This window comes from Formica exsecta, unplaced genomic scaffold (genome assembly GCF_003651465.1).
Source record: "Formica exsecta isolate Colony F162 unplaced genomic scaffold, ASM365146v1 scaffold255, whole genome shotgun sequence".
NCBI classification, from domain to species: domain Eukaryota; kingdom Metazoa; phylum Arthropoda; class Insecta; order Hymenoptera; family Formicidae; genus Formica; species Formica exsecta.
The window spans coordinates 468-24,533 of record NW_021849824.1 but is presented as its reverse complement, the minus strand read 5'-3'; the positions used below and the strand labels follow the sequence as shown (position 1 = coordinate 24,533).

The 24,066-nt window shown below is 30.2% G+C and overlaps 2 protein-coding genes and 2 pseudogenes across 2 annotated transcripts; 1 reads left to right on the top strand and 3 right to left on the bottom strand.

Moving 5' to 3' along the window:
- Positions 1-1,690: 1,690 nt before the first annotated feature.
- Positions 1,691-2,519, bottom strand: LOC115236515 (annotated as a pseudogene).
- A 40-nt stretch (positions 2,520-2,559) lies between these two features.
- On the bottom strand, positions 2,560-13,213 carry LOC115236514 (annotated as a pseudogene).
- A 4,615-nt stretch (positions 13,214-17,828) lies between these two features.
- LOC115236518 (juvenile hormone acid O-methyltransferase-like) lies at positions 17,829-18,275 on the top strand. Its single transcript, XM_029809027.1, has 2 exons — positions 17,829-18,015; positions 18,103-18,275. Exons 1-2 carry the CDS (start codon positions 17,829-17,831, stop codon positions 18,273-18,275), a joined length of 360 nt encoding a protein of 119 aa, XP_029664887.1.
- Positions 18,276-21,311: 3,036 nt separating this feature from the next.
- Positions 21,312-23,755, bottom strand: LOC115236516 (antitrypsin-like). The gene is made up of 8 exons (XM_029809026.1): positions 23,657-23,755; positions 23,340-23,488; positions 23,091-23,267; positions 22,802-23,015; positions 22,489-22,706; positions 22,176-22,379; positions 21,728-21,866; positions 21,312-21,658 (listed from the first exon to the last, which is right to left on the bottom strand). Exons 1-8 carry the CDS (start codon positions 23,664-23,666, stop codon positions 21,513-21,515), a joined length of 1,257 nt encoding a protein of 418 aa, XP_029664886.1. The 5' UTR covers positions 23,667-23,755; the 3' UTR covers positions 21,312-21,512.
- Between the last annotated feature and the right edge of the window lie 311 nt (positions 23,756-24,066).

Here is a 24,066-nt window from a genome sequence, read left to right as displayed (position 1 = left end):
CACATACATCTGTATACGTCTATGTACATATTATACATATACACACACTTTCACACTAGATGCGATTTGCGTGTGTGTTAAAAAATATATGCCAGAGGCGATCAATTCGTGAGCTGGTTGTTATTTCACACTAGATGCGATTTGCGTGTGTGTTAAAAAATATATGCCAGAGGCGATCAATTCGTGAGCTGGTTGTTATTTCACACTAGATGCGATTTGCGTGTGTGTTAAAAAATATATGCCAGAGGCGATCAATTCGTGAGCTGGTTGTTATTTCACACTAGATGCGATTTGCGTGTGTGTTAAAAAATATATGCCAGAGGCGATCAATTCGTGAGCTGGTTGTTATTTCACACTAGATGCGATTTGCATGTGTGTTAAAAAATATATGCCAGAGGCGATCAATTCGTGAGCTGGTTGTTATTTCACACTAGATGAAAATTGCATGTGTGTTAAATAATATATGCCAGAGGCGATATATTATTCTGTTGCGATGGAGACAAACAATGTATTATAAATGTTTATTACAAATATATAAACATTTATGTATACGAACAAAAAAAGACAATATAATATATATTTGTATAAATAATACATTGTTGTTATATATCCATTGATTATATCGATTGAAAAAAATTAGCTGCGTTGCATAGATTGCAACTTATAGAAAGTTACATGATAATATTCAGAATATATGTATATATATCATACACATACATCTGTATACGTCTATGTACATATTATACATATACATATATATATATACACAATTATATATATAACACTTAACCAAATGTTATTCCTCTTGGAAGATATATGGGAAGACACATAGCCCGTATGAACAATGTGAAATTATGTTCAAATATGTGATAAAGGCAGACATGTCTATATTATACTGTTATCTATACGCATAGATATGCGTGCGAGGCAATGGAGCAGTAGAAATACACGATGTTGTCCGTTTTCAACATATTGAACACAATTCTCTTTCAAATATGCATAGAACATGCAAAAATATTTATATTGGTAACAGCGGAACTAAAATTATTGATATTATCGATAATTTCGGTCGGTATTATCTATATAATATATAGATAATTTTAGTTACGCTTGGATGAGGGCGCTAACCCGTCGGAGTTCGGCCGTCACTTTTGGATCCCCTTAAGCATTGTAAGATAAAATGATGGGGAAGCAATGTGCAAGTTTCTAATTTGCACAACTCTACTTGTTTTATTTCTGTTTTATTATTTGTGAATAATTATATATAGAAACAAAATATGTTAATCTCTATATTAAAATATTTAGTAAATTAATGATAGAAAAAAATTTCTCATTTAAATTACACATCATAAGTTATTCTTTTATACAATGCAAAAAAATTATTCTTTTTATACAGAGTAAAAGTAAACTTTAGATTCTAGTGCATGCTAGAATAAATCGGTAAGTCATTTTAATTGAAGCCGGTTTGTTCCTTTTAAAATAATGTACCTCATATGTTAGATGTGAGGATTATATATTCATTTGTTTCTTGCCGCTAATTTTTTCTGTGTACCACAGCCAAACTTTATAACAAGTATGATTGGCCTTAACATGGATAGGCGCCACAGAAAAACATTCTTTCTAAATTTCACAAACAGTTCAGATATAAATTCTGTCTCTGTCACTTAGATTGAATAAATGCGAAACATATGCCATATCACAGTATTTGCTAATCATTTATGTACCTCAGTTACTTTTGCGCACCCAGAAAATTTTTGCTGTAGTTGCAAAACCACTTTTTTGAGTGAAGAATAAATGTTGTGATCAGCAAAATTTTTCGCAAAGTAAGATTGAGGAATGTCTTTCTTATCTTTATCTACTAATCTAATATTAAGATAAAACTTGAAAACGGCAGAATATTAGTTATTTAAAATTATTTTTTCTACGTTTGAGCATTTTATTTGATCATTTGGAAAGTACGTCATTAATTAATTTAACTTTATCAACTAGATAATATCCATTGAATTCAGTAAGGTATCTTCTATGTTATTTCTTAAAGTTATAATATTTTTAAGACAAAGTTTGAAGTTTGGTCTATCATTCGCTGAACTCCAGCAACGCAGTATCAACTCGTACAAAGTCGGTGGACAATTCAGAGGCCTCGGCAACCTGCCTCCAGCGCGTACATAATCTATCACTTCCTGATTAACCTTGCCAGTATAAGGATGCTCACCCAACGATGTAATTTCCCACATCACAACCCCAAACGACCAAACATCGCTCTGGGAAGTAAATATTCCGAGCACCAAAGATTCCGGTGCCATCCAGCAAACAGGAAGCCGACCTTGTCCTTTCTAAAACAAGTGGTTTTAGCGTAGTTAATCGTCTGTTTTATGTTGTCCATTTTAAGGGCATTTGTATTAGAACGAAAAATGTTTATTTATTTTTTGCTTTATATGTATAAACAGAAATAATCCATCTTTCTTAAGTTTTACTCAAAGTAAAAATATATTATATCATTACGACAAAAAAAGAACACAAACATTTCTAAAAAATTTCATTTTTTTACGATAATTGTAATTACCACGCGATAATAGTCATTTTTGTAAACATCTCTAGCTAGTCCAAATTCGCCGATTTTAATGACACGGTTCTCGCGATCTCTCGCGGATACTAAGCAATTTCGACACGCGAGATCTCTATGACCGAAACGCAGATTTTCCAAGTAGCAACAGCCTCGCGCGATATCTTCGCACATAGCGAACAAATCTTGCAGATGCAGAGCGTGCGAATCTGACGGTTGCAATTTTCGACTATCTCTCAAATATTGTAATAAATCACCAACTTCCATTAATTCCAACACGATTAATGCAGAATCTTTGTATAAGCAGACGGCAAGCAATCTTAGCACATGTTTGTGTCGGAAGTGATTCATAAGCCTCACCTCTTCTAAAAACTTCTTTTTTTTTTTCGAGGAAGCATCTTTTCGAAGCATTTTTATGGCAGCGGGTATTTCTATGCCCGGTTTTTCTAAATTTTTTACTGTTCCTCGAAACACTTACAGTAATAAAAGTAGCAGACGCAGATTACAGTAACTATAGCGACAAAGCTTATGGTGAATGACAGATAATATTGCATAACCGATATTCCAGGAGTGCTTGAAATATCACCTTTGTTACACAAAAATATACTCTTAATATCTTCATTATATTTAAAAACTTATTTCTACTTATAAATTTATTATTAAAAATTACTAAGTTTTTAATTTTTGTAAATATTTCTATATCTCAAATAAACATATAATGTTATAATATCTTCATTTGCTTACTTGTCAGTGTTGAATAAGTAAATCTTCCATCAGACGGCCATATAAAGTCTTTCTCGTACTTAGAGTATCTCAGTATTAGACGAAACTCGTATAGAGTTCCTGGTAGTAAGTTTTTTATATAATACATTACTTTTCCCCCATTATTTGGCTCAAAGTTGTATTGCCAAACACTTCGCCACTCTTGCATCTCAACATTTTTGTATTCCAATAAGTAATAAACCATATTAACGCTAGGAATCCACGAGATATTCATACCGTTTATGCTAACCTCGCTTAAAGTTATATTGTTTGGTTCCGAATACATGTACACGGTTTTGCTTAAACTGTCATTATAATGATCGCTGAAATTGGCTGGATATATGCGTACAAATACCCTATATTTCTGTCCTGGTATCAACGGTTCAATTACCGTGAAAATTTTGTTGTCTACATTGTTATATTCGATTTTATTGATAAGTAAGGACTCGCTTATTTCTAGCGTATTGTTGGTAATTAACGTCCAATATATTTTGTACATCACGAGCGCGCAGTTTAATATTTTGGGTTTCCTCCAATAAACTGCCGCTATAGTAGGTGTCAGAGCCTGAACTGTTACATATTCCGGTGCGTTAAGCTTGTCCGGTTTAGTTCTCAGTATCACTTCCGAGCCGAATAACGGGTCCATTGATAACTGATCAGAGTAAAAATTGCTTATTACTAGCAATAACTTGTACTCTGTAAATGGCGTTAAATTTTGAATTTCGTAATATCGCTCATATATATATATCGTCTGCACGGTGAAATTATCGAACTTGTTAAACTCATTGTCCAAACAATAGCTAATATTAATGGTATATAGGGTGGTAGGTAAATTGTACTTTTTGCATTCACTCTTAGGGACCGGTTCCAGAAGATTTACGATGATACTGTTCGTCGTTACTATGTACACCAATTCGTTGTAAACTTTTTTGTCGGGCGTCAGACATCTTGTCGAAGGATATGATTGCAAAGATTTACCGATAGCATAGAAGTCATAAATCCAGAAGGCGCTCTTATCTTTTGGATGTATTTGAATGCATCTACGCTTTCGAGAAGTGCATACTTTTTTTCCAAAACATATACAGGGTGGTCCTCGTAACGGTCGCCACGATTTTTAAGGCACTTACAATAATCTGACATAAATAAGTCATAAACAGAAATTTATCAGTTTCTAACCGGCAACAAATTGCAATAATAAAAATTGACCAAACATTTTTTTTCCATAAAAAAGCAAGGTCACCTTCAATTTTTTAAATGGAACTGCCTACTTTTTATTGCATATTCTTGTAGCTTATCTCGAGAGCTTTTCAAAACACTATAATAAAGTATTTTTTCATTAAGTACTTTTTGAATTATTTTATATTTTAATCTGACATATTTTGATAAAAAAATTAAAATATCTCGTAAAATATTTAGTTTCCGATAATCTTACCGTAACACTTTTATGTACAGAATAATGAGACAAATCAATTAATTTAAAAAAAAACGAATAATTGTTTAAAAAAATACATTATAAATAATTACATACTTTTTCTTAAAAACAATTTTTTTTTTTACTAATTGATTTGTCTCATTATTCTGTACATAAAAGTATTACCGAAAACTAAGATTATCGAAAACTAAATATTTTACGAGATATTTTATTTTTTATATCAAATATGTGTGTGTTCGAATAAAATATAAAATAACTCAAAAAGTACTTAATGAAAAAATACTTTATTAGTTTGATCAATTTTTACTATTGCAATTTGTTGCCGGTTAGAAACTGATAAATTTCTGTTTATGACTTTTTTATGTCAGATTATTGTAAGTGCCTTAGAAATCGTGGCGACCGTTACGAGGACCATCCTGTATATTATTAAAATCATGTATATCGTCAAATAATATGTAAATGTTTGTCTTGTCAATCGCTAAGGATCTAAAGTGTAATTGATTGTCAATGTCTTCGGCACGTAAAATCAAATTGCACATAGAAACGTCAAAGTCTGTCACACAATCAACAAATTATCCAACTGCCAATAAATTAGCGGTTTCTTAGTATTTATGTCGTCAATTTTCATAATAAAAATAGAATATGATGAAACTTCGGCTGTGAAGGGGCATATAGATACAATTTTCTGAAAAATTTGAACGTTTTTCCCATCAAGATCCGATTGCATCATCTGAGTTTCATGATTTTCAGTGTAATTTTTCCAATATAAAGTTCTAAAAAATAAATGCATTATTTTCTTATTATAGAACATTATTAAAACAATAGTAGAAAAAAATGTTTATATGTATATAGTGAATACTAAAAATTTTTATAATTAAATTTGTGTTAATTTATAATTTTTTATAACTTTTACTCTTAATTACAAAGCTAAATGAAATTATTGAAAAATTACAAATCAGTACAAATTTTTAATGAAAATATTATTCATTTATTTCAAATGGATGAAAGTTAACATACCCTGTAAACGGTAGTATAGTTAAATCTGAAATAAGTAGATTAGAATAAGGAAGAATTAATGGGCTTTCCAAAATCTTATCATATTTTACTATGCCATTTTCCCACATTGTTAAGTCGAGCTTCATAATGTAATAAAATTCATTTTCGTCAAATTCTGTCCAGTACAGATTTCTTGCTACCCAATCAATGCAGAGATGCCTCGGAAGATATTTACTCTTAGCTATTTTTTTTTTAATATTGTTTTCATTCATCTCCAATATCATTAGCTCTTTCATATAGTTGCACCAATAAATTTTATGTTCCGCTATCGAATAAGTGGCATCCATTATGCCATGCATAACGATACTAACGTGGATTTTTGAATCTAGATCCCATATATCGATACCGTTTTGCGTTATTATCAATAATTGCGGTATTGGATTTTCGTGCCTAGTCGATACATTAATTAAATCTGTGTAAGGACCAGCACCAATTTTAGTATGCGCTCGTACTTGAAAGTAATACGTCGTATTAGGTTTTAGATTGTGCACCGTGCACTCCAATACTGTAGCTGAGATATTTTTGTTGTCGCAGATTTGAATCTCTTTTCGATTCTCGATGAACCAACACTGCACGGTGTATCCTTGTATTACTTCGTCTGTAAATTCAGGTAGGTTCCATCTGTAAAAAAGAATAATATTTTGGCCTTTTTATATTTAATAAAATAATAATAGAATAAAAGAAAAAATAAACTAGCAAAATTAAAGAATATAATTGACTACTTTATATTAAATCTTGATTAATTTTACATACAATATGTGGATTTTTCTTCCATTTTTTGCGGCAAAATAAAATTTATATTTTTCTCGCTGTTGAAAGATTTTTTTTAGATTTTATTTTTACTCTCTCTTAAATATAATTTAAATTTACAATTTCTTTCGTTGTAAATTTCTTTTGCTAACGATTTATGCATTTCCTTGCAACTTACCTTTATTAGGTTTTCGGATCACAGACATATTTGCAAATGTAATCTCATCAATTTTATTTCTCACACTCACACTCTTAGGATGACTCCGGTCAAATTTGAAGTTTTGTAAAATGTGATAATCGTTGTTCTCGGATACTGGAATATATCCTTGATAAAGTATAACAAAGACTTTTTTTAAAAATCTGTTTTTATTGTCTTTTATATGCAAGATCTTCTTGCATATCTATTATGATTCTTATATCAAACAAAGAGGACTATCGTACACAAATTGATATAGTTGCATCAAATAGACGTCAATAAGACCGTCTGGACCATGAACATGGTATGTAAATCAATATATTGGCTTAATGCTCGATGCTCGTTGATCTAGACGGTCTGCTATGCATATGCAGCTATATCAATTTGTATGTGATAGCCACACAGAATAGATCAATGAGGATTAATAAGAATTCATATAACCGCTTCTCTTATCAAATAATGTAGCTCTTTTCAATTGTTGAAACAATTTTGTTTAACGATTTAATTTTTTTACGGTGAGGTAGTTAATTTTTCCAAGTAAGTGACTTTATCTTAACACAACTTTTCTTTTAAAAATTTATTTGTTATCATTAAAGTTTTTCAATAACGTTTGTACTTCAAGAATATAAATGTTATAAATATTGTCTTTTTATGGTCATATAGAAATTATATAAATTCTTATACTTAAACTTTTGTCGAATTTCTTTTCGGTTATCGTTAAATTTTTTAACGCAAACAAATTCTTGAGAACATGATGTTATAATTAATCTACATTATCTATATATATATATATATATATATATATATATAACTATCCTTAACATAACAAGAAAAGAATGCTGACTTTCTAAATTAATTTTGTTAAATAAAAACTCATTTGGTACAAATCTTATTATACTAATAAATGGTTATAAATATTAAAAAAAATAAAGAGTTCTTAGAACTTGAGGAAAAATCACACAAAAATCAGTTCAAGTGTCATTATATGTATGTATTAATATAGCGGAAAATAAACAGAAAATCTCATTTTGAGGCTAAAAATACTTATTTTTAAAAAAGTAAAGAGAGAGATACAAAGATAATACAGTCCAGTTTCAATGCACTATTTTAATTAAGCTTAATTTTGTACTGTAAAACATCTACTTATAAACAAAATTTACAAGATTTATACATCCTCTTTTTTTAAAACATCAAATATACTCTTCTAGTGTTTTACGTTTATATAGTTTTATTTTATTATTATACAGTACATATCATATTTTGTTATCATATACAATTTTAGTAATTCAAATGAACTATTAGCTATAATAACATTTAATTTTATTCAAGTGAGACTAAGAGAGATAGTTATATTTATTATGTCAAAATTTTTGAATAAGATAGAAGCAAAAGAGATAATCGAGAGAATAAAGAAAAGGGGGCTTCAGTGGTTTGAATATCTTTTAAGAATGCCTGAGGATAGATAACCGCAGAAGATATTTCGATTGACACCACAGGAAGAAGAAAGCGCAACAGGCCCCTACGATCTTGAGACAACAAAATTTGATAATCCATAAAAATACAAGGACTTGAAGAAGAGGATGCATTGGACAGTATCACCGAGAAATTATATAAACGTGACAAAATTAATTAATACTGTTAATGATTAAAACTTCTTCAATTTTGAAATAGTACTGTTAAAACTATAGAAAAATGAAGTATTTATCAAATTTTAAGAAGTTATTAAAGCTCTCAAGTAAAATTTACAAATTTAAATAATTGCAGGCTAGTAAGAGCCAGACACGGATGGTAGTGCATCAGTTTCATAGAAAAAGAAATTTTCTATGTTTCTGAGTGATGGTTTTCGTTTCTAACTTTTTGTAGAGAGGGAATTATTTGTGCATGAAATACAAAGACATTATTTGTTTAATTCGGTTAGATATAACAAAAATGACAATTAATCATTCCAGAAGAAAAATCTTGAAAAAACAAAATAAATATATTAATTGACCGGAATAATCGATTAAATAATTAACCGATTTAAAGATTAATCAAATAATGGTAATCACTCTAACCAATTACCGGTTAACCGATTTTAACCAGTAAATTCGTTTTTAATCGGTTAAACGTTTAATCTAATTAATCGGTTTTCACGAGCTCTAATAGGTATACTATTAGGATTTCGTAAAATGTCATACGAAAAATCGCGATATCTCTTGCAATATTGGTTTCAGCGTAAAAAGGTTAAGGATTTCTTTTATATCCCGTGGGGGCTGCTACTCAAAATATTAAATAAAAGGCCAGAATTGCGAAAAAAATTACCTCTCTCGAGACTTGAATATATCTTTATACAACATATGAAAAATTGTCATTTCCGAAACGCGGAGATTTATTCAATTATGAATACTTTACAAATTTAAATAATCGCAGACTAGTAAGAGCGAAACACGGATGGTAATGCGTCAGTTTCATAGAAAAAAAAGTTTTCTTTGAAAACTGATTATGTGCATAGGGCACGAAAATTTACTTGATTTTATACCAAGTGTAAATTAATCTCAATTCGAGATTTATAATAACACGATTCAGCAACTTCGCCCCGATATTTTTCTCCTCTTCGTCTCTCCAGGAAGTTGAGGAAAGAGGGGTTATAATAAATCTTGAATTGATATTAATTTACACTTGGTATAAAACCAAGTAAATTTTCGTGCCTTGTGCACATAATCAGTTTCAGAGAAAATTTCTTTTTCTATGAAACTGACGCACTACCATCCGCGTTTGGCTCTTACTAGTCTGCGATTATTTAAATTTGTAAAGTATTCATAATTGAATAAATCTCCGCGTTTCGGAAATGACAATTTTTTATATGTTGTATAATGATATATTCAAGTCTTGAGAGAGGTAAATTTTTTCGCTATTCTGGCCTCTTATTTAATGTTTTGAGTAGCACCCCACGGGATATAAAAGAAACTCTTAACCTTTTTACGCTAAAACCGATATTGCAAGAGATATCGCGATTTTTCGTATGACATTTTACGAAATCCTAATAGTATACCTATTAGGACTCGTAAAACCCGATTAATTCGATTAAACGTTTAACCGATTAAAAACGAATTTACTGGTTAAAATCGGTTAACCGGTAATTGGTTAGAGTGATTACCATTATTTGATTAATCTTTAAATCGGTTAATTATTTAATCGATTATTCCGGTCAATTAATATATTTATTTTGTTTTTTCAAGATTTTTCTTCTGGAATGATTAATTGTCATTTTTGTTATATCTAACCGAATTAAACAAATAATGTCTTTGTATTTCATGCACAAATAATTCCCTCTCTACAAAAAGTTAGAAACGAAAACCATCACTCAGAAAATGAAACCATTAAAAAAAAAGCTTTTTGAGATCTTTTAAAAAACGATAGAACACGGTTAAAACTATAGAAAAATATAATATATAATAATTAATATAATAATTAATTATGATTGTAAATTTGTCTATAATAGCTTTTAATTTGCATGGGTGCGCATTAGTGCATGCACGTGTTTGATGTCATTTTCATTGAAAAAATCTTTATTTATTAAAATTATTTTAAACCGATAAAATGCAAGTAAGAACCTTCCTCAAAGTATAAGAACCAAAGTAACAAACATTTACATTATAAATTATCATTTGTTTGCAATCCTTACGAACAATAACTATTTTTGTATTGATACTAAACAGGGCCCCAGATAGGTCAACGACCGGAAGGGTCGCTCTTACTCTGTCGAAAGGCCATTCGTTCGGCGGTCTTTCTGGTAAAGGAATTGAATCCTTATTACCCGGGACGGGACCTTGTGCGATTTCGGATAACAGTAAGGAGGTCGGGTTAATGAATTACTCGAATTTAAAATTTAACGTTACATTTATTCAAGAAAATGAAAATAAATGATTTTTAGAAAAGATAAAATTTAATAAAGGAACATTTAATTCAATTTACGAAATCTTATTTATAAAATACATTTTCTTAAATTCTAATGTGTAATTGTGTTCGTGTGCGTGAATGTAGGTAAAAGAAAATTATGTTCTCGCGGGTGTTACAATAAATACGGAGGACATCAACCGGAATTAAACGGGGAAACTAAAATTTATATTCCGGTTGGAAATTTACAATAAATAATTTTAGAAAAATTACTTGAAATAAAAGTGTGAATAGAAAAATGAGGATAGAAAAATTATTAATTCGCGGACGCCCGAGCCAGAAGTTTCCGTATCGTTCGATTCTTTCCTATTCTTCGCGGTTTTCGCCAAGACTTTAAAATGTTTCGCAGACATAGGTTTGAAGGTTTGTTTTGTGGTTGACCTTTTAATTAAAAGAAACAGTTCGAGAATTATTTTTAAAGGAATCAGAAAAATAAAATAAATAAAACAAAATAAAATTTTAAATTTTAAATAAAACAAATCTTAATAAAAAAAATTTAATATAGAAATTATAATAATGGGGGTTACTATAGAAATGATGGAAGAAGATTTTTCTTCAGATCTGGCGGCTAAGCATGAATGCCAACTATGACATTACGTCAAGATTTTGGCTAATCACACTTGGGTACCCGCGAAAGGGAAAAGATTACTTGAGTCTAGCAATAAGCGAGAATGTCAATCTTGACAGTTATCAAGATCTCGGCTAATCAAACTTAAGGACTCGCGAAAGGGAAAGAAGGTTCGCTTGAGTCTAGCAAATAAGCATGAATGCCAATCTTGACAGTTATCAAGATCTCGGCTAATCAAACTTAAGGACTCGCGAAAGGGAAAGAAGGTTCGCTTGAGTCTAGCAAATAAGCATGAATGCCAATCTTGACAGTTATCAAGATCTCGGCTAATCAAACTTAAGGACTCGCGAAAAGGAAAGAAAGTTTGCTTGAGTCTAGCAAATAAGCATGAATGCCAATCTTGACAGTTATCAAGATCTCGGCTAATCAAACTTAAGGACTCGCGAAAGGGAAAGAAGGTTCGCTTGAGTCTAGCAAATAAGCATGAATGCCAATCTTGACAGTTATCAAGATCTCGGCTAATCAAACTTAAGGACTCGCGAAAGGGAAAAGGTTCAAAGGAGAGGAGATACAAATGTTTAATAAGCAGAGATAATTTAATAATACAACTAATAAATATTTATGTATGGATACTAATTAAAGATTCAAATTATTAGCAACAAACTGTTTCCTTTGGGAGGAAGGAAAGGAGGATGAGGAAATGATATAAGAGTAAAAAAACAAGAAAAGAATAGAAAATATTTAGTGAACTCACAACTTGTTATGTGCGAAGATGACGAATTAAAAAATTTCGTTGGATAAGCGAACCAAGGTCTATCTTGTGGACTCGGCTGTGCGGAAAGGGTGGCTCGGAGGTTCGCTCAGTTGTTGTAATGTTGATTGTGATATTAATTCACTTGACACTAAATATCACTTATCACCAATGATATTCTAAGTCTTTCGATTGTATGGGAAACCGCACTCTGCACTCGCACAACTGTAAGAGGCGTGAAGAAAGAAAAAGGAACCGTGGAGATTAAGAATTGAGTATTTATTGCATCGGAAACTGAAGACAAAAATTGAAACTTGATTGAAAGTTAAAAGCAGACTCGGTAGAAGGCTTCGGATCGAGAGGCGAAGACGAACTAATTTTTCTGAGGGAAGATTTCGCGTACGTCGAATCTTGGCGTCTCTTCGTGTACCCTCTCCATTAGGCAAGCAATATTCTTTTTTAACGAATCAATCTTTAAAATGGTGCCCCTCTCATGAGTTGAGGGCGTCTTCCTTCCAAAAGAAGGTCCAAGAGGTTGCGCCTATTGGTGTAGGCTTTTGTTTTTAAAAATTAAGTTTCGCCCACTGCAGAGTCCGCCATGATCGGCCAAGTTAACAGTTTTATTATTCACTTGAGTTTTATCTCAAACAGATAATGCGCAAGGGTGGTCTAGCAGGCGGGCACATGGTGTCGAATGTCGCGAGTTTCAGTCGCGGATCATAGTTACATCTATAAGATATCACTCTAGTTTCATACGGTTATTTTATTTCATCCAGTTATTGTTTTATTATCGAAAATATATAGATCTTTTATATAACTGCCTCAAGAACAACAAAATAAACATTTTATGTAAATTTACTGTTTTATTAGCGACAATGCAAAGATTTACTTACCTTACCTGTATAGTAGCGCGTGGCGAGATTTTTCCAGTAATATATGCTGTATTACTGGAAAAGACTATAAAACCATCAGTCTCTAATGGTATCTCGTCGGTGTTTTCGATAATAAAACAATAACTGGATGAAATAAAATAACCGTATGAATTAAATAATTTATGTAATTATCTTTGATGTAGTTAAACGGCCGGTCATGTCAATATTCTTCAATTATCTCCGGGCCCATCGGGGCCACTTGATGGTCACAAAAATTTACCCAAGGCTGACGGTTTTTAATAGTATCTCATCGATGGTAATTAGCATTACAAAAGGCCTCAGTACAGTTAATGATGTAGGATGGACCTCGTTTCGCACAGAAAGTTGTTTAATTATAAACCTCGTTTTGCGTCCGAAGCACAGGGCGATGTGCAATGGACTTCGTTTCGCGCAGAAAGTTGCAAACCCATGTCAAACCGTATAATTATGGAAATGTCGCGGACGGATGAAATGTCACGAACGATAAAATATCGCAAACGATGAAATTTGTTTATCTTGTTTTTTTTATTATGATAATATTTTAACACGCTGGTGTTTACATCTTCTAACATTAACTTGTAAAATGAAACATTTTAGCGAAATATTTTTGAATTTTAATCTTTTCTTTATATGAAAATCTTAAAAATTCTCCATTTAGCCAGATAATTAAAATTTGAATATCTCGGAAATTAGATACATTTCCGCACATTCGCATTTGACGTAAGTTGCATTCAACTACATTTAATAATGCTACATTTCTGTAAAATTTCATTAAATTCGGAGGTAGGAGCTATTCGGAATTTGAGCCAGAAATTGTCCGAATAAGTGAAAATTGTTCGTTTTAACTTCCATAAATAAAAACTCCACAAATAAAATATTTAGTTTGATAAATTAAATTTTTTCAATTATATATACATATATATGTTGGGCCAAATATTTTTGTCCATATATAGAATATAATTGCAATATATAAATATCATATAATCACATTTGTGAATGGGAAATTACAGCTTACCGATAATACTTATGCAATATTATTTATAATATTCAATTTTGTTATACTTATGTAATATTAATATAACCACATTTATTAGATTTTAATTCTACAATATATATAATTAGAACGATTCAAAAATGTCTAAAATCAGATGTCTTTTAGATATTTTATAAGGTTAAGGCTACGAGATGACTTTTAGTCGGACAACATATGTTGTCTATTAGTCATCTTTTTATCGACTATACGCTCTCATTAAAAGAGATCTTTACAAAAAATATGTCATCTTTTAGTCATTTTTTAGACGATTTGGTGCTGTCTGGGTAAATCCAAAAAAACACATCTTATGATCAATAAAAATTTTTTTATTGTTTTAGTTTAAAAAATTTTTCATAATTATTGATATTTCAAAAATAAAATTATATAATTGTTTTTATATAAATTAAATTTTATCGTAACTCTGCATATATAAAGCTTCAAATAACTGCAAGAATACTGCTAAATTATTGCTAGAGGTAAACAAAATAAAAATTGAACGAAGTTCATTTACTTTTTTTTTGGCATTGATAAATTTCATTGACTTCATATTTTTCTAATCTGTATCTCTACTACAGTGCTCGGAATTAGATATTAAGCCAGCGGCACACGATGCTATTTTATCTGCTAGATCGCTTGCTTGGAACTGTGATGGCAGTTGTGTTGGGAACGATGATAGAAAGTGATGTCACTGAGGGGCGTGCTGCTGGCTAGCCTGTTGATATTTGGTAATTGAACCCGTGCTATTTTTTTAGCATATTTCTCTACTGGCTCACGAGAAGAGCCAATCAAGACACAGCCACAGGTTAGGTTATTCTCTGACAAGTCTTGAATGGAAAGAAATATCTTTTTGCAGCTTGTGGTAGACGTCATATGACGTCTACTACAAGCTGCAAAAAAAAGAACGAAAAGAAAGAATGGTCTAAAGAAGCTATCTCATAGGATGCCAGTACAAAAATCATTACGAACCAGCACGAAAGCTTGCATCATCTGAAGCCAAGCCAGGAACACGGTCAGTAGCATTGCCAGCATAGCTGCCCACACAGCAATTCACCAGAAATTGTTCGAATAAGTGAAAATCGTTCGTTTTAACTTCCATAAATAAAAATTCCACAAATAAAATATTTAGTTTTATAAATTAAATTTTTTCAATTATATATACATACAGGGTGTCCGGTAAAGATTGTGCCAACGCTCGTGAGCGGGTAGATCACAGTAAACTGAACAGAAAAGTCCTGTAACATTTTTTTCTATAACGTTTAATAAAGGACCCTTTTCGGGTCGCCGAATATCTGAGGCGACGCCTACGATCCACTACCGTTCGAGGCTCGACAGCCGATCGCACGTGTAAAGGCCATTGCACTGAAAAAGTTTTAGTAGTAATCGTAAGATCGTAAGCAAATCACTCACAATCAAGCATTCCAACAGTTCAGATGTCTTTTAGATATTTTATAAGGTTAAGGCTACGAGAAGACTTTTAGTCGGATAACATATGTTGTCTATTAGTCATCTTTTTATCGATTATACACTCTCATTAAAAGACATCTTTACAAAAAATATGTCATCTTTTATTCATTTTTTAGACGACTTGGTGCTGTCTGGGTAATTCCAAAAAACCGCATCTTATGATCAATAAACATTTTTTTATTGTTTTAATTTAAAAAATTTTTCATAATTATTAATATTTTAAAAATAAAATTATATAATTGTTTTTACATAAATTAAATTTTATCGTACTCTGCATATATAGAGCTTCAAATAACCGCAAGAATACTGCTAAATTATTGCTAGAGGTAAACAAAATAAAAATTGCACAAAGTTCATTTACTTTTTTTTTTGGCATTGATAAATTTCATTGACTTCATATTTTTCTAATCTGTATCTCTACTACAGTGCTCGGAATTAAATATTAGATGCCCTTTTCGGGTCGCCGAATATTTGAGGCGACGCCTACGATCCACTACCGTTCGAGGCTCGACAGCTGATCGCACGTGTAAAGGCCATTGCACTAAAAAAGTTTTAGTAGTAATCGTAAGATAGTAAGCAAATCACTCACAATCAAGCATTCCAACAGTTCCGATGTCTTTTAGATATTTTATAAGGTTAAGGCTACGAGAAGACTTTTAGTCGGATAACATATGTTGTCTATTAGTCATCTTTTTATCGATTATACACTCTCATTAAAAGACATCTTTACAAAAAATATGTCATCTTTTATTCATTTTTTAGACGACTTGGTGCTGTCTGGATAATTCCAAAAAAACATCTTATGATCAATAAACATTTTTTTATTGTTTTAGTTTAAAACATTTTTCATAATTATTGGTTTCATTTTATTATTTCCGTTATTAAGAAAAAATATATTTAATAAATCGCAATATTATTAAAGTAGTAGGGCGTATAGTTAAAATAGAATTATTTAATAATTAATTAAATGCACAATATACACACATCTAACGCTTTGGGATATATTAAAAATATGTCATCTTTTATTCATTTTTTAGACGACTTGGTGCTGTCTGGATAATTCCAGAAAAACATCTTATGATCAATAAACATTTTTTTATTGTTTTAGTTTAAAACATTTTTCATAATTATTGGTATTTTAAAAATAAAATTATATAATTGTTTTTATATAAATTAAATTTTATCGTACTCTGCATATATAAAGCTTCAAATAACCGCAAGAATATTGCTAAATTATTGCTAGAGGTAGACAACATTTCTAAAAACTTATCTTTTTAAAAAAAGGTAAAAAAAGGCGCCAAGTACACGTGCTAGTCGTGAAAAACTGTTATATGTATTTATAAAAAAAATTTGCTAGAAAAATAATGATATCAAAAAATTGCGCCAAATGAATAAAAATTTATGCTATAAAATTTATTTCTTTTATTATTATTTAAATAAAAACATTTTAACTAAAAAAACTGTTATACAAAGTAGTTGTTTTAATTTCCTAGAAAAATAATGATATCGAAAAATTATGCCAACTGAATAAAAATTTGTTATAAAATTTTTTCATTTTATTATTTCCGTTATTAAGAAAAAATATATTTAATAAATCGCAATATAATTAAAGTAGTAGGGCGTATAGTTAAAATAGAATTATTTTATAATTAATTAAATGCACAATATACACACATCTAACGCTTTGGGATATATTTATTAAAGGAAAATTTCTCATAAACTCTAAGTCGCATAAATCAAACTTACACCAAAGCAAAGTATAAAAACTTGGCGTGCCGATATATGTCAGATTAAGATATAAAATAACTCAAAAAGTACTTAATAAAAAAATACTTTATTATAGTGTTTTGAAAAGCTCTCGAAGTAAGCTACCAGAATATGCAAAAATATATAGGGTATTCCATTTAAGAAATTCAAAATGACCTTTACGTGATCTTCATGTGACTCTTTAAGGTCAAACTAATGGCACCATTTTATGACCCCTTTAGAACCGAACAACTTTTGTCTAAAACATTTCTTTCTATCTTGCTTTATTTTTTAGAAATTTAGGTGTTTCAATATAAATACCTTACCCTGTATAATATATTAACAATAAAAATGTTGATATTTGATTATTTATAAAAATAAAAATTATCTAGCAAAAAAAATTTTAATGATTTGGCGAAAAGCACGATCCCAGCATATTTTTTATATAGGGACTCTCCTAGAGACACCTGCGCGATTGGAGACTGTCGGGCCTTGAACGATAGTGGGAGTGGTATCGTGGGCATCGCTTCAGCTATCGGACATTTGATTCTGAGCACTCATCCTACTAGATAGCAGAGTATATAAGGCTGCCGCTTGAAATAATCTTGAAGTACGCAACTACGCGAAACATAGAAGAGACGCACAATCAAATTTGTGAAAATGATACAGCCGAAAGGATACGTTTCTTCTAACAAGTTACAAAAATGCAACGTATTAAATTTAATAGATGAGTTTGAACAAGAATTAACACAAATGTCTGGAAAATGTATGGACGTCGGTTGTGGTCCCGGAGATATAACGAAATATATCCTTTTGCCAGCTTTAAATCCAAATGCAGTAATAATAGGTAAAACAATATGCATAAACTAACGCTTATAACAACATATATTTGCTCAAATTATTATTTAATTCAAATTAATTGCATATTTTGAAGGTACCGATATTTCGGAAGGTGCTATCGAATTTGCGAAGAAAACATACAGTAACGAAAGACTCAGATTTGAAGTATTAGATATCCAAACTAGAAGTTTGCCTGAAAAATATATTTCTGGATTTGATTATATATTTTCCTTTCACGCTTTAAATTGGTGTTATGACATTCGGTAAGTCAAAATTCTTAAGTAAATATAAACTAGGCTTGCCCAACCTATCGATCGCGATTGACTGGTCGATCACAGCGTGATTTTTATCTATGCGCTCAAACAGTTTTCGCGCAATCCTTGGCGGTCCAGCTATGAATAGTGATTCTATCAATATTCTGGATAATTCCAATGTACTAATTAAATCGATGTTTTCTTACGTATATCATTTTTTGAAATGTGTTTAGTACATCAATCATGAGATCTCTTCTAGCTTTACTTTTCAAAATTTTTCTTTATAACTGATCACGATGCATCTTACATGTCATCAAATTATAAAACTTTTGGTTATTAAATATTCACTTTTTTCCATGAAAGCCAATGACGACGCTGTGAACTGACACGTATATATTCGGTTGTATCGAACAATAATATGAATGTTATTAGTTTCCCCCTCTGTAGTTCCTCTTAATATAGTAGACAAGCAATCAAATAAATAAAATGTGCAATATAAAATTATTGTTCGAGGAAATTATAGACAACTAGGAAATTACTGAATTATAAATTTTTAGTTTTGTCATTATACATGCGCCAAGTTTTAACAGATCATATATATTTTCTATATCTTTTGTTTAATGAAAAACTGGAATTATGATAACCGTTTTTTATAAATTTTATATATATACTATGCGTGCTTTCGAAGGCCCACTATTCGGGCACAGTATTCCTGATGGACAGCAACATTTGTATCATGCGGTTCAAATCGAGCGACACATAACGCGCTTGCGTATTTATGATTGGCGAACATTGTAAATTATAATAACTGAATCCGAATAATCGATTTAAGTTAAGCACTTTTACCAAACCATTATTCTGTATTTGCTGCACTCCACTTGCGACTTATCTTCTTCTGTGAAGATACTCATCGTTATTTTAGAAAGAATTACACTTTCTAAGATCTGTTTTATTTTATATTACTATTTCATATTATTATCATGTTTAATTTACTATTATTAATGAGCAATTAACGTTCATAAATATTGTAATATAATGACGTATATCGCGACAATAAACTTCGAAGAGCATATTTCGCAACGAAGGCATTTGCCGGGTGAGGAGGTTTGAATACTCTAATGTAAGAGCTACACCGGTGATAACGTAGTTACTGGTAGAATTACCCATGCCGGACAAATCGAGAGGAAAGAGTCAGACTAAGAGAGATACTGTAGTAATATTTTTTATATTAATATTAGGTCTACCGGAAAGTTCTGTCCGTTTCTATCACAACAAGTCTCGACTCTCGACACGTAAGCACATGTTTATTTGGCGCATGTGTGCCCTCACGCTGGCAAGAAATCATTAATAATAATGGCAAATCATTAATAATAATGGCAATAATTACATTATTTAATAAAGTTTATTGACGGTAATAAAAATTTGTATTTTGTTTTATTCCAAAAACGGACAGAACTTTCCGGTAGACCTGATATTTTTAAATTAAATAAAAGTAAAAAAGACAATAATTGAGAGAAAAGGGAGCCGTTTGAACATTTTTTAAGAATGCCTGAGGACAAATAGACGCAGAAGATATTTCGATGGACATCACAAGAAGAAGGAAGCGCAATAGATGCTGAAATACGATTTTGAGACAACGGAATTTGATAAGCCATAAAAATACAAGGACTCGAAGAAGAAGGTACATATATTAGACAGTATCTCTATCACAGAGCTTCTTATTTAGTGTTCTGAGTAGCACTTCACACGAGATATAAAAAAAAGAAACTCTTAACAGTTTAACGCTGAAACCAATATTACAAGGGATATCGCGATTTTTCGTGTGACATTTTGCGAAAACCTAACAGTATATTTGTCACCGGGCGATCAAATAAACGTGAAAAAATTAATTGACGCTGTTAATTATTAAATCTACTTCTATTTCGATAGAATACGGTTAAAACTAAAAAAATATAATAATTATAATAGAATAGATTTCCGCATTTCGAAAATTACAATTTTTTGTATAATGTGTATAAATATATTTAAGTCTCGTGAGAATTAAATTTTTTTGCAATTCCGACTTTTTATTTAGAGTTCTGGATAGCACGTTTCAGAAATCGATTTCATGTATGTTGTATAAAGATATATCTAAATCCCAAAAGAAGTAAGAAATTTTTTCGTATTTTCGAACTTTTGGTTAGAGTTTAAAATACGTAGCAATCTACACGAAATATAAGAAAAAGATATTAATAAAGATAAGATTTACTATTTAATAAAATTAAGTTTAAACTTAAGGTTTTAAATGTTAAAACCAATATTGCATAATATATTGCAATTTTTTGTATGACGTTTTCAAAAAATCTCATGAATCATCATATAAACGTGAAAGAATCGATTAATGCTGTTCATGATTAGAAGTCCTTAAAAATTGAAAGAACACGGTTAGAACTATTAGAAAATTTATTATACTATAATATATAGAATAGTACTCCATTCCGAAAATCAAGCAACATTTAGAAGAGATTCGTTAAACAAGCGATCTTCAATCAAGCGGCTATATACAATCATGAGTAAATTGATTAACGTTGATAATAATAAATAAAAATATATAAAAATTAATAAATTTGTGCTAATATAATAATATAACACTAATCTTAAAAAAATAATTTTTTTATATTCAGCTAAAATTAATATAAATTCACTGCTAAAATACTCAATACTAAACCCAAAAACTAACTCTGATTCTACTTCAATAAAATCTATAGGATTACAATTTAATTCAATCAAAATCCTATATCCGTCGCATAGCACACGCTTGTAGTGCTCTAATAAATAATATATAATACACAAATTGTTTTTACAAATTTCTAGATATATATTACATTTAAATCTTATGAAATATTTTTCATAATGTATTTATGTGAAAAGATCAATTAATATAAAACGCATCAAATCTAAAAAGCGCGTATATACTGTCTCTCTTTTTTACATTATATACTTATAGATACATAGTTGCTCGATTGTATAAGCATATACAGTTATTTTGTTGTATTTAATGCACATAAGTGCAAATTTATTTGGCTACTTCTAAGCAATAAGAAAATTGATCAAAAAATGACTAAAGCACATTTTCAAAATCCAAATTATTTATTTATTAATGCTTGCATTTTATATACGTTAATATGATAAAATTTAAAAAAATTTAAGCTCTATATACATTGTGTGATATAAACTTTCAATAAATACAAGAATGTAATAGAATTTATAATTAATCTCTGCGAAATATAAATTCTGGTGCTCGCACGGTTCCAGCAAACATTATCTCTCCGTACACTTCGATTAAGTAATGAAACGGACGATCTACGACCAACTCTTGCCGTGGACCTACCGGTTCTCTTACTTCGCTTCTGTCAACTGTAATTAAAAATTTTTTATTGCAATGCTTATTCACACAGTATTCGCCTAAAGTTTTCTATAACTCACAGATGTATCCATCTGGATCTTCCGAACTTCCTTCGTTAATCTTCACGGAAACTGTTTGAACAATATTGTTCACTTTTAAAGGAATTTCTGAGAGACGTGTAAAATCCGCATTATCCCCGAACATCGTAGTAACGCCCACCTACAAGCAATTATTAGTTTTAATTTCTAGAATTTATCCAAAATCTCTTACATATCAGTTGTAAACAGATTTTGTTAATTACACAATACTTACTTTACGGAAAAAATCTGTCATATTTTCATGATATGCAGTCATAAACTTAGATAAATATAATTCCGTATCTTGCTCAAATTTGTTTGTGTATGCAGTTCTAACTGATTGAAATTCTGAAAAGTTAAGTTTCTTTCTCAGGTACTCCAGATTCCCAGGTTCCATATTTTCATTTGGCAAAAATATAATCATTGTAACGTTGTCATCCTGTAAAATTATCTCACGGAAAAAGTCTGTCATATTTTCATGATATGCAATCATAAACTTAGGTAAATATAATTCCATATCTTGCTCAAATTTGTTTGTGTATGCAGTTCTAACTGATTGTAATTCTGAAAGGTTAAGTTTCTTTCTCAGGTACTCCAGATTCCCAAGTTCCATATTTTCATTTGGCAAAAATATAATCATTGTAACGTTGTCATCCTGTAAAATTATATTATGATTCAATATTTAATTCTTGATATTCTATAAAATTATTTTTTGATTCATTATTTTATTTTCGAAAGTTGTCTTATAAATAATAATTATTTACCAAAAATGGAATTTCAATGAACTTGGCATTCCAATGTGGTATTTCACCATGAATAAATGTCGATTTTTCAAATTTAATTGTTGGAACAAAATACATTTTCGATGAGGAAATATAAAATTTGCGTCTCTCTAATTTTCTTTTATAAGTTGAGTTCAGCCATCTACTATTTAGGTAAACAACATTTACCAACATAATTTTTGTATCTCTGTCCACGTTAACTATTCATATAAAGTATATTGTTGTTAACAATGTGTTTTGCATAAACTATAATTTATTTATATTTAATTGTTAGTCAAACATTTATACAATATACCTGAAGAAATTACGTGATCTAACATATTATAATTCGTTGCTTTTTGGGCCCATAAATTTATAGTTTCTGTAACATGTTCGTTATTTCTGAAATCTACTTTTGAAATCAAACAATTAAAGTTATTTATGCATATTGATGAGAAGTCGGCCGTTAACTCAACTGAATTTTGAACATATACTGCAGTTTCTAGATGCAATTCGATGTTTCCGATACCCTAAAAACATATATAAATATATCATTATTCAGAAAAATTTTGTACTATAGTATATTTTTTCATTTTTTATCTTACATTTAAATAAGTAAGATTAGCTAAGTCTTCGTTTAAAGATATTTTATCAGTAATATCCAAATAAGACTTCAATTCATTTTCTGTCGCTCCTTCTTTAGCACCGTTTAAAAGTAAGGAAGTTATCATACATATATTTATAAGACTGTATACTATGTTTTCTATATTCATCAATCGATTCTGTGGCAAAACAAAAATTAAAAATTAGGCAACTCAAAACTTATATAAGATACCAATACATTGATTACATACTATATACGATGGTTCTTTTAGACCAGATACATCCTTTAATTCTACATATGTTACAACCGCTGAAGATAGATTTTTATAAGTGTTGCTGCTAGATGACATTGATGCATCGAAGGCACACACAGTATTAGCGATAATGATCGCAAGTAACGCTGTAAGAAGAATAGGTTCGTTATAAAATTAGGAAGAGACGGTTATTTCAGAGTATATTAATAGTTTATGGCTCAGCTATTGAAATTTATATATTATTATGTATAGAACTATATGTATATTATTATTAGTATTGTAAGACACATTTTTTAATAATGATGTATTATTACCTGTACGCATTGTAACACAAGATTCCAATTCTATGATATATGTATATATGTATAAAAAATATATACATATATCAAGTAAATTGGAGGATAAATTATTAAATTTAATATACGTGTTACATATATGTATATAGCTTTTTCTGTTTGTTTCTTTTTTTATGTGCCAAAGATCAAACGTTATTTTAAATAGGCAGCTAAGATTCTTTGATAAAGCTTCAAAATTCAGACATTTAGAACTGGCAAATTACTTGGTTCAATTTCAATCGAAAATTCTTTTGACATCGATTAGATATTAGCTGCGTTTTATCTGCGGAACTGTGTTAAAAAAACTATTAAAAATAACTGTAGAGAAAGAACACATTATTTTGGAATAAAATTCAAGTTTGTCTCACGTGATTTTATAGACGGTCTCA

Excerpts from the sequence above, each read along its gene's own strand:
- LOC115236516 (XM_029809026.1), bottom strand. Across the intron at positions 23,268-23,339 it reads TAAAAGAACCATCGTATATA|AATCGATTGATGAATATAGA; the intron begins GTATGTAATCAA and ends GTTTTGCCACAG. Across the intron at positions 22,380-22,488 it reads TCATTGAAATTCCATTTTTG|GATGACAACGTTACAATGAT; the intron begins GTAAATAATTAT and ends ATAATTTTACAG.
- LOC115236518 (XM_029809027.1), top strand. The coding sequence starts at position 17,829 with ATGATACAGCCGAAAGGATACGTTTCTTCTAACAAGTTACAAAAATGC. Across the intron at positions 18,016-18,102 it reads TCCAAATGCAGTAATAATAG|GTACCGATATTTCGGAAGGT; the intron begins GTAAAACAATAT and ends CATATTTTGAAG.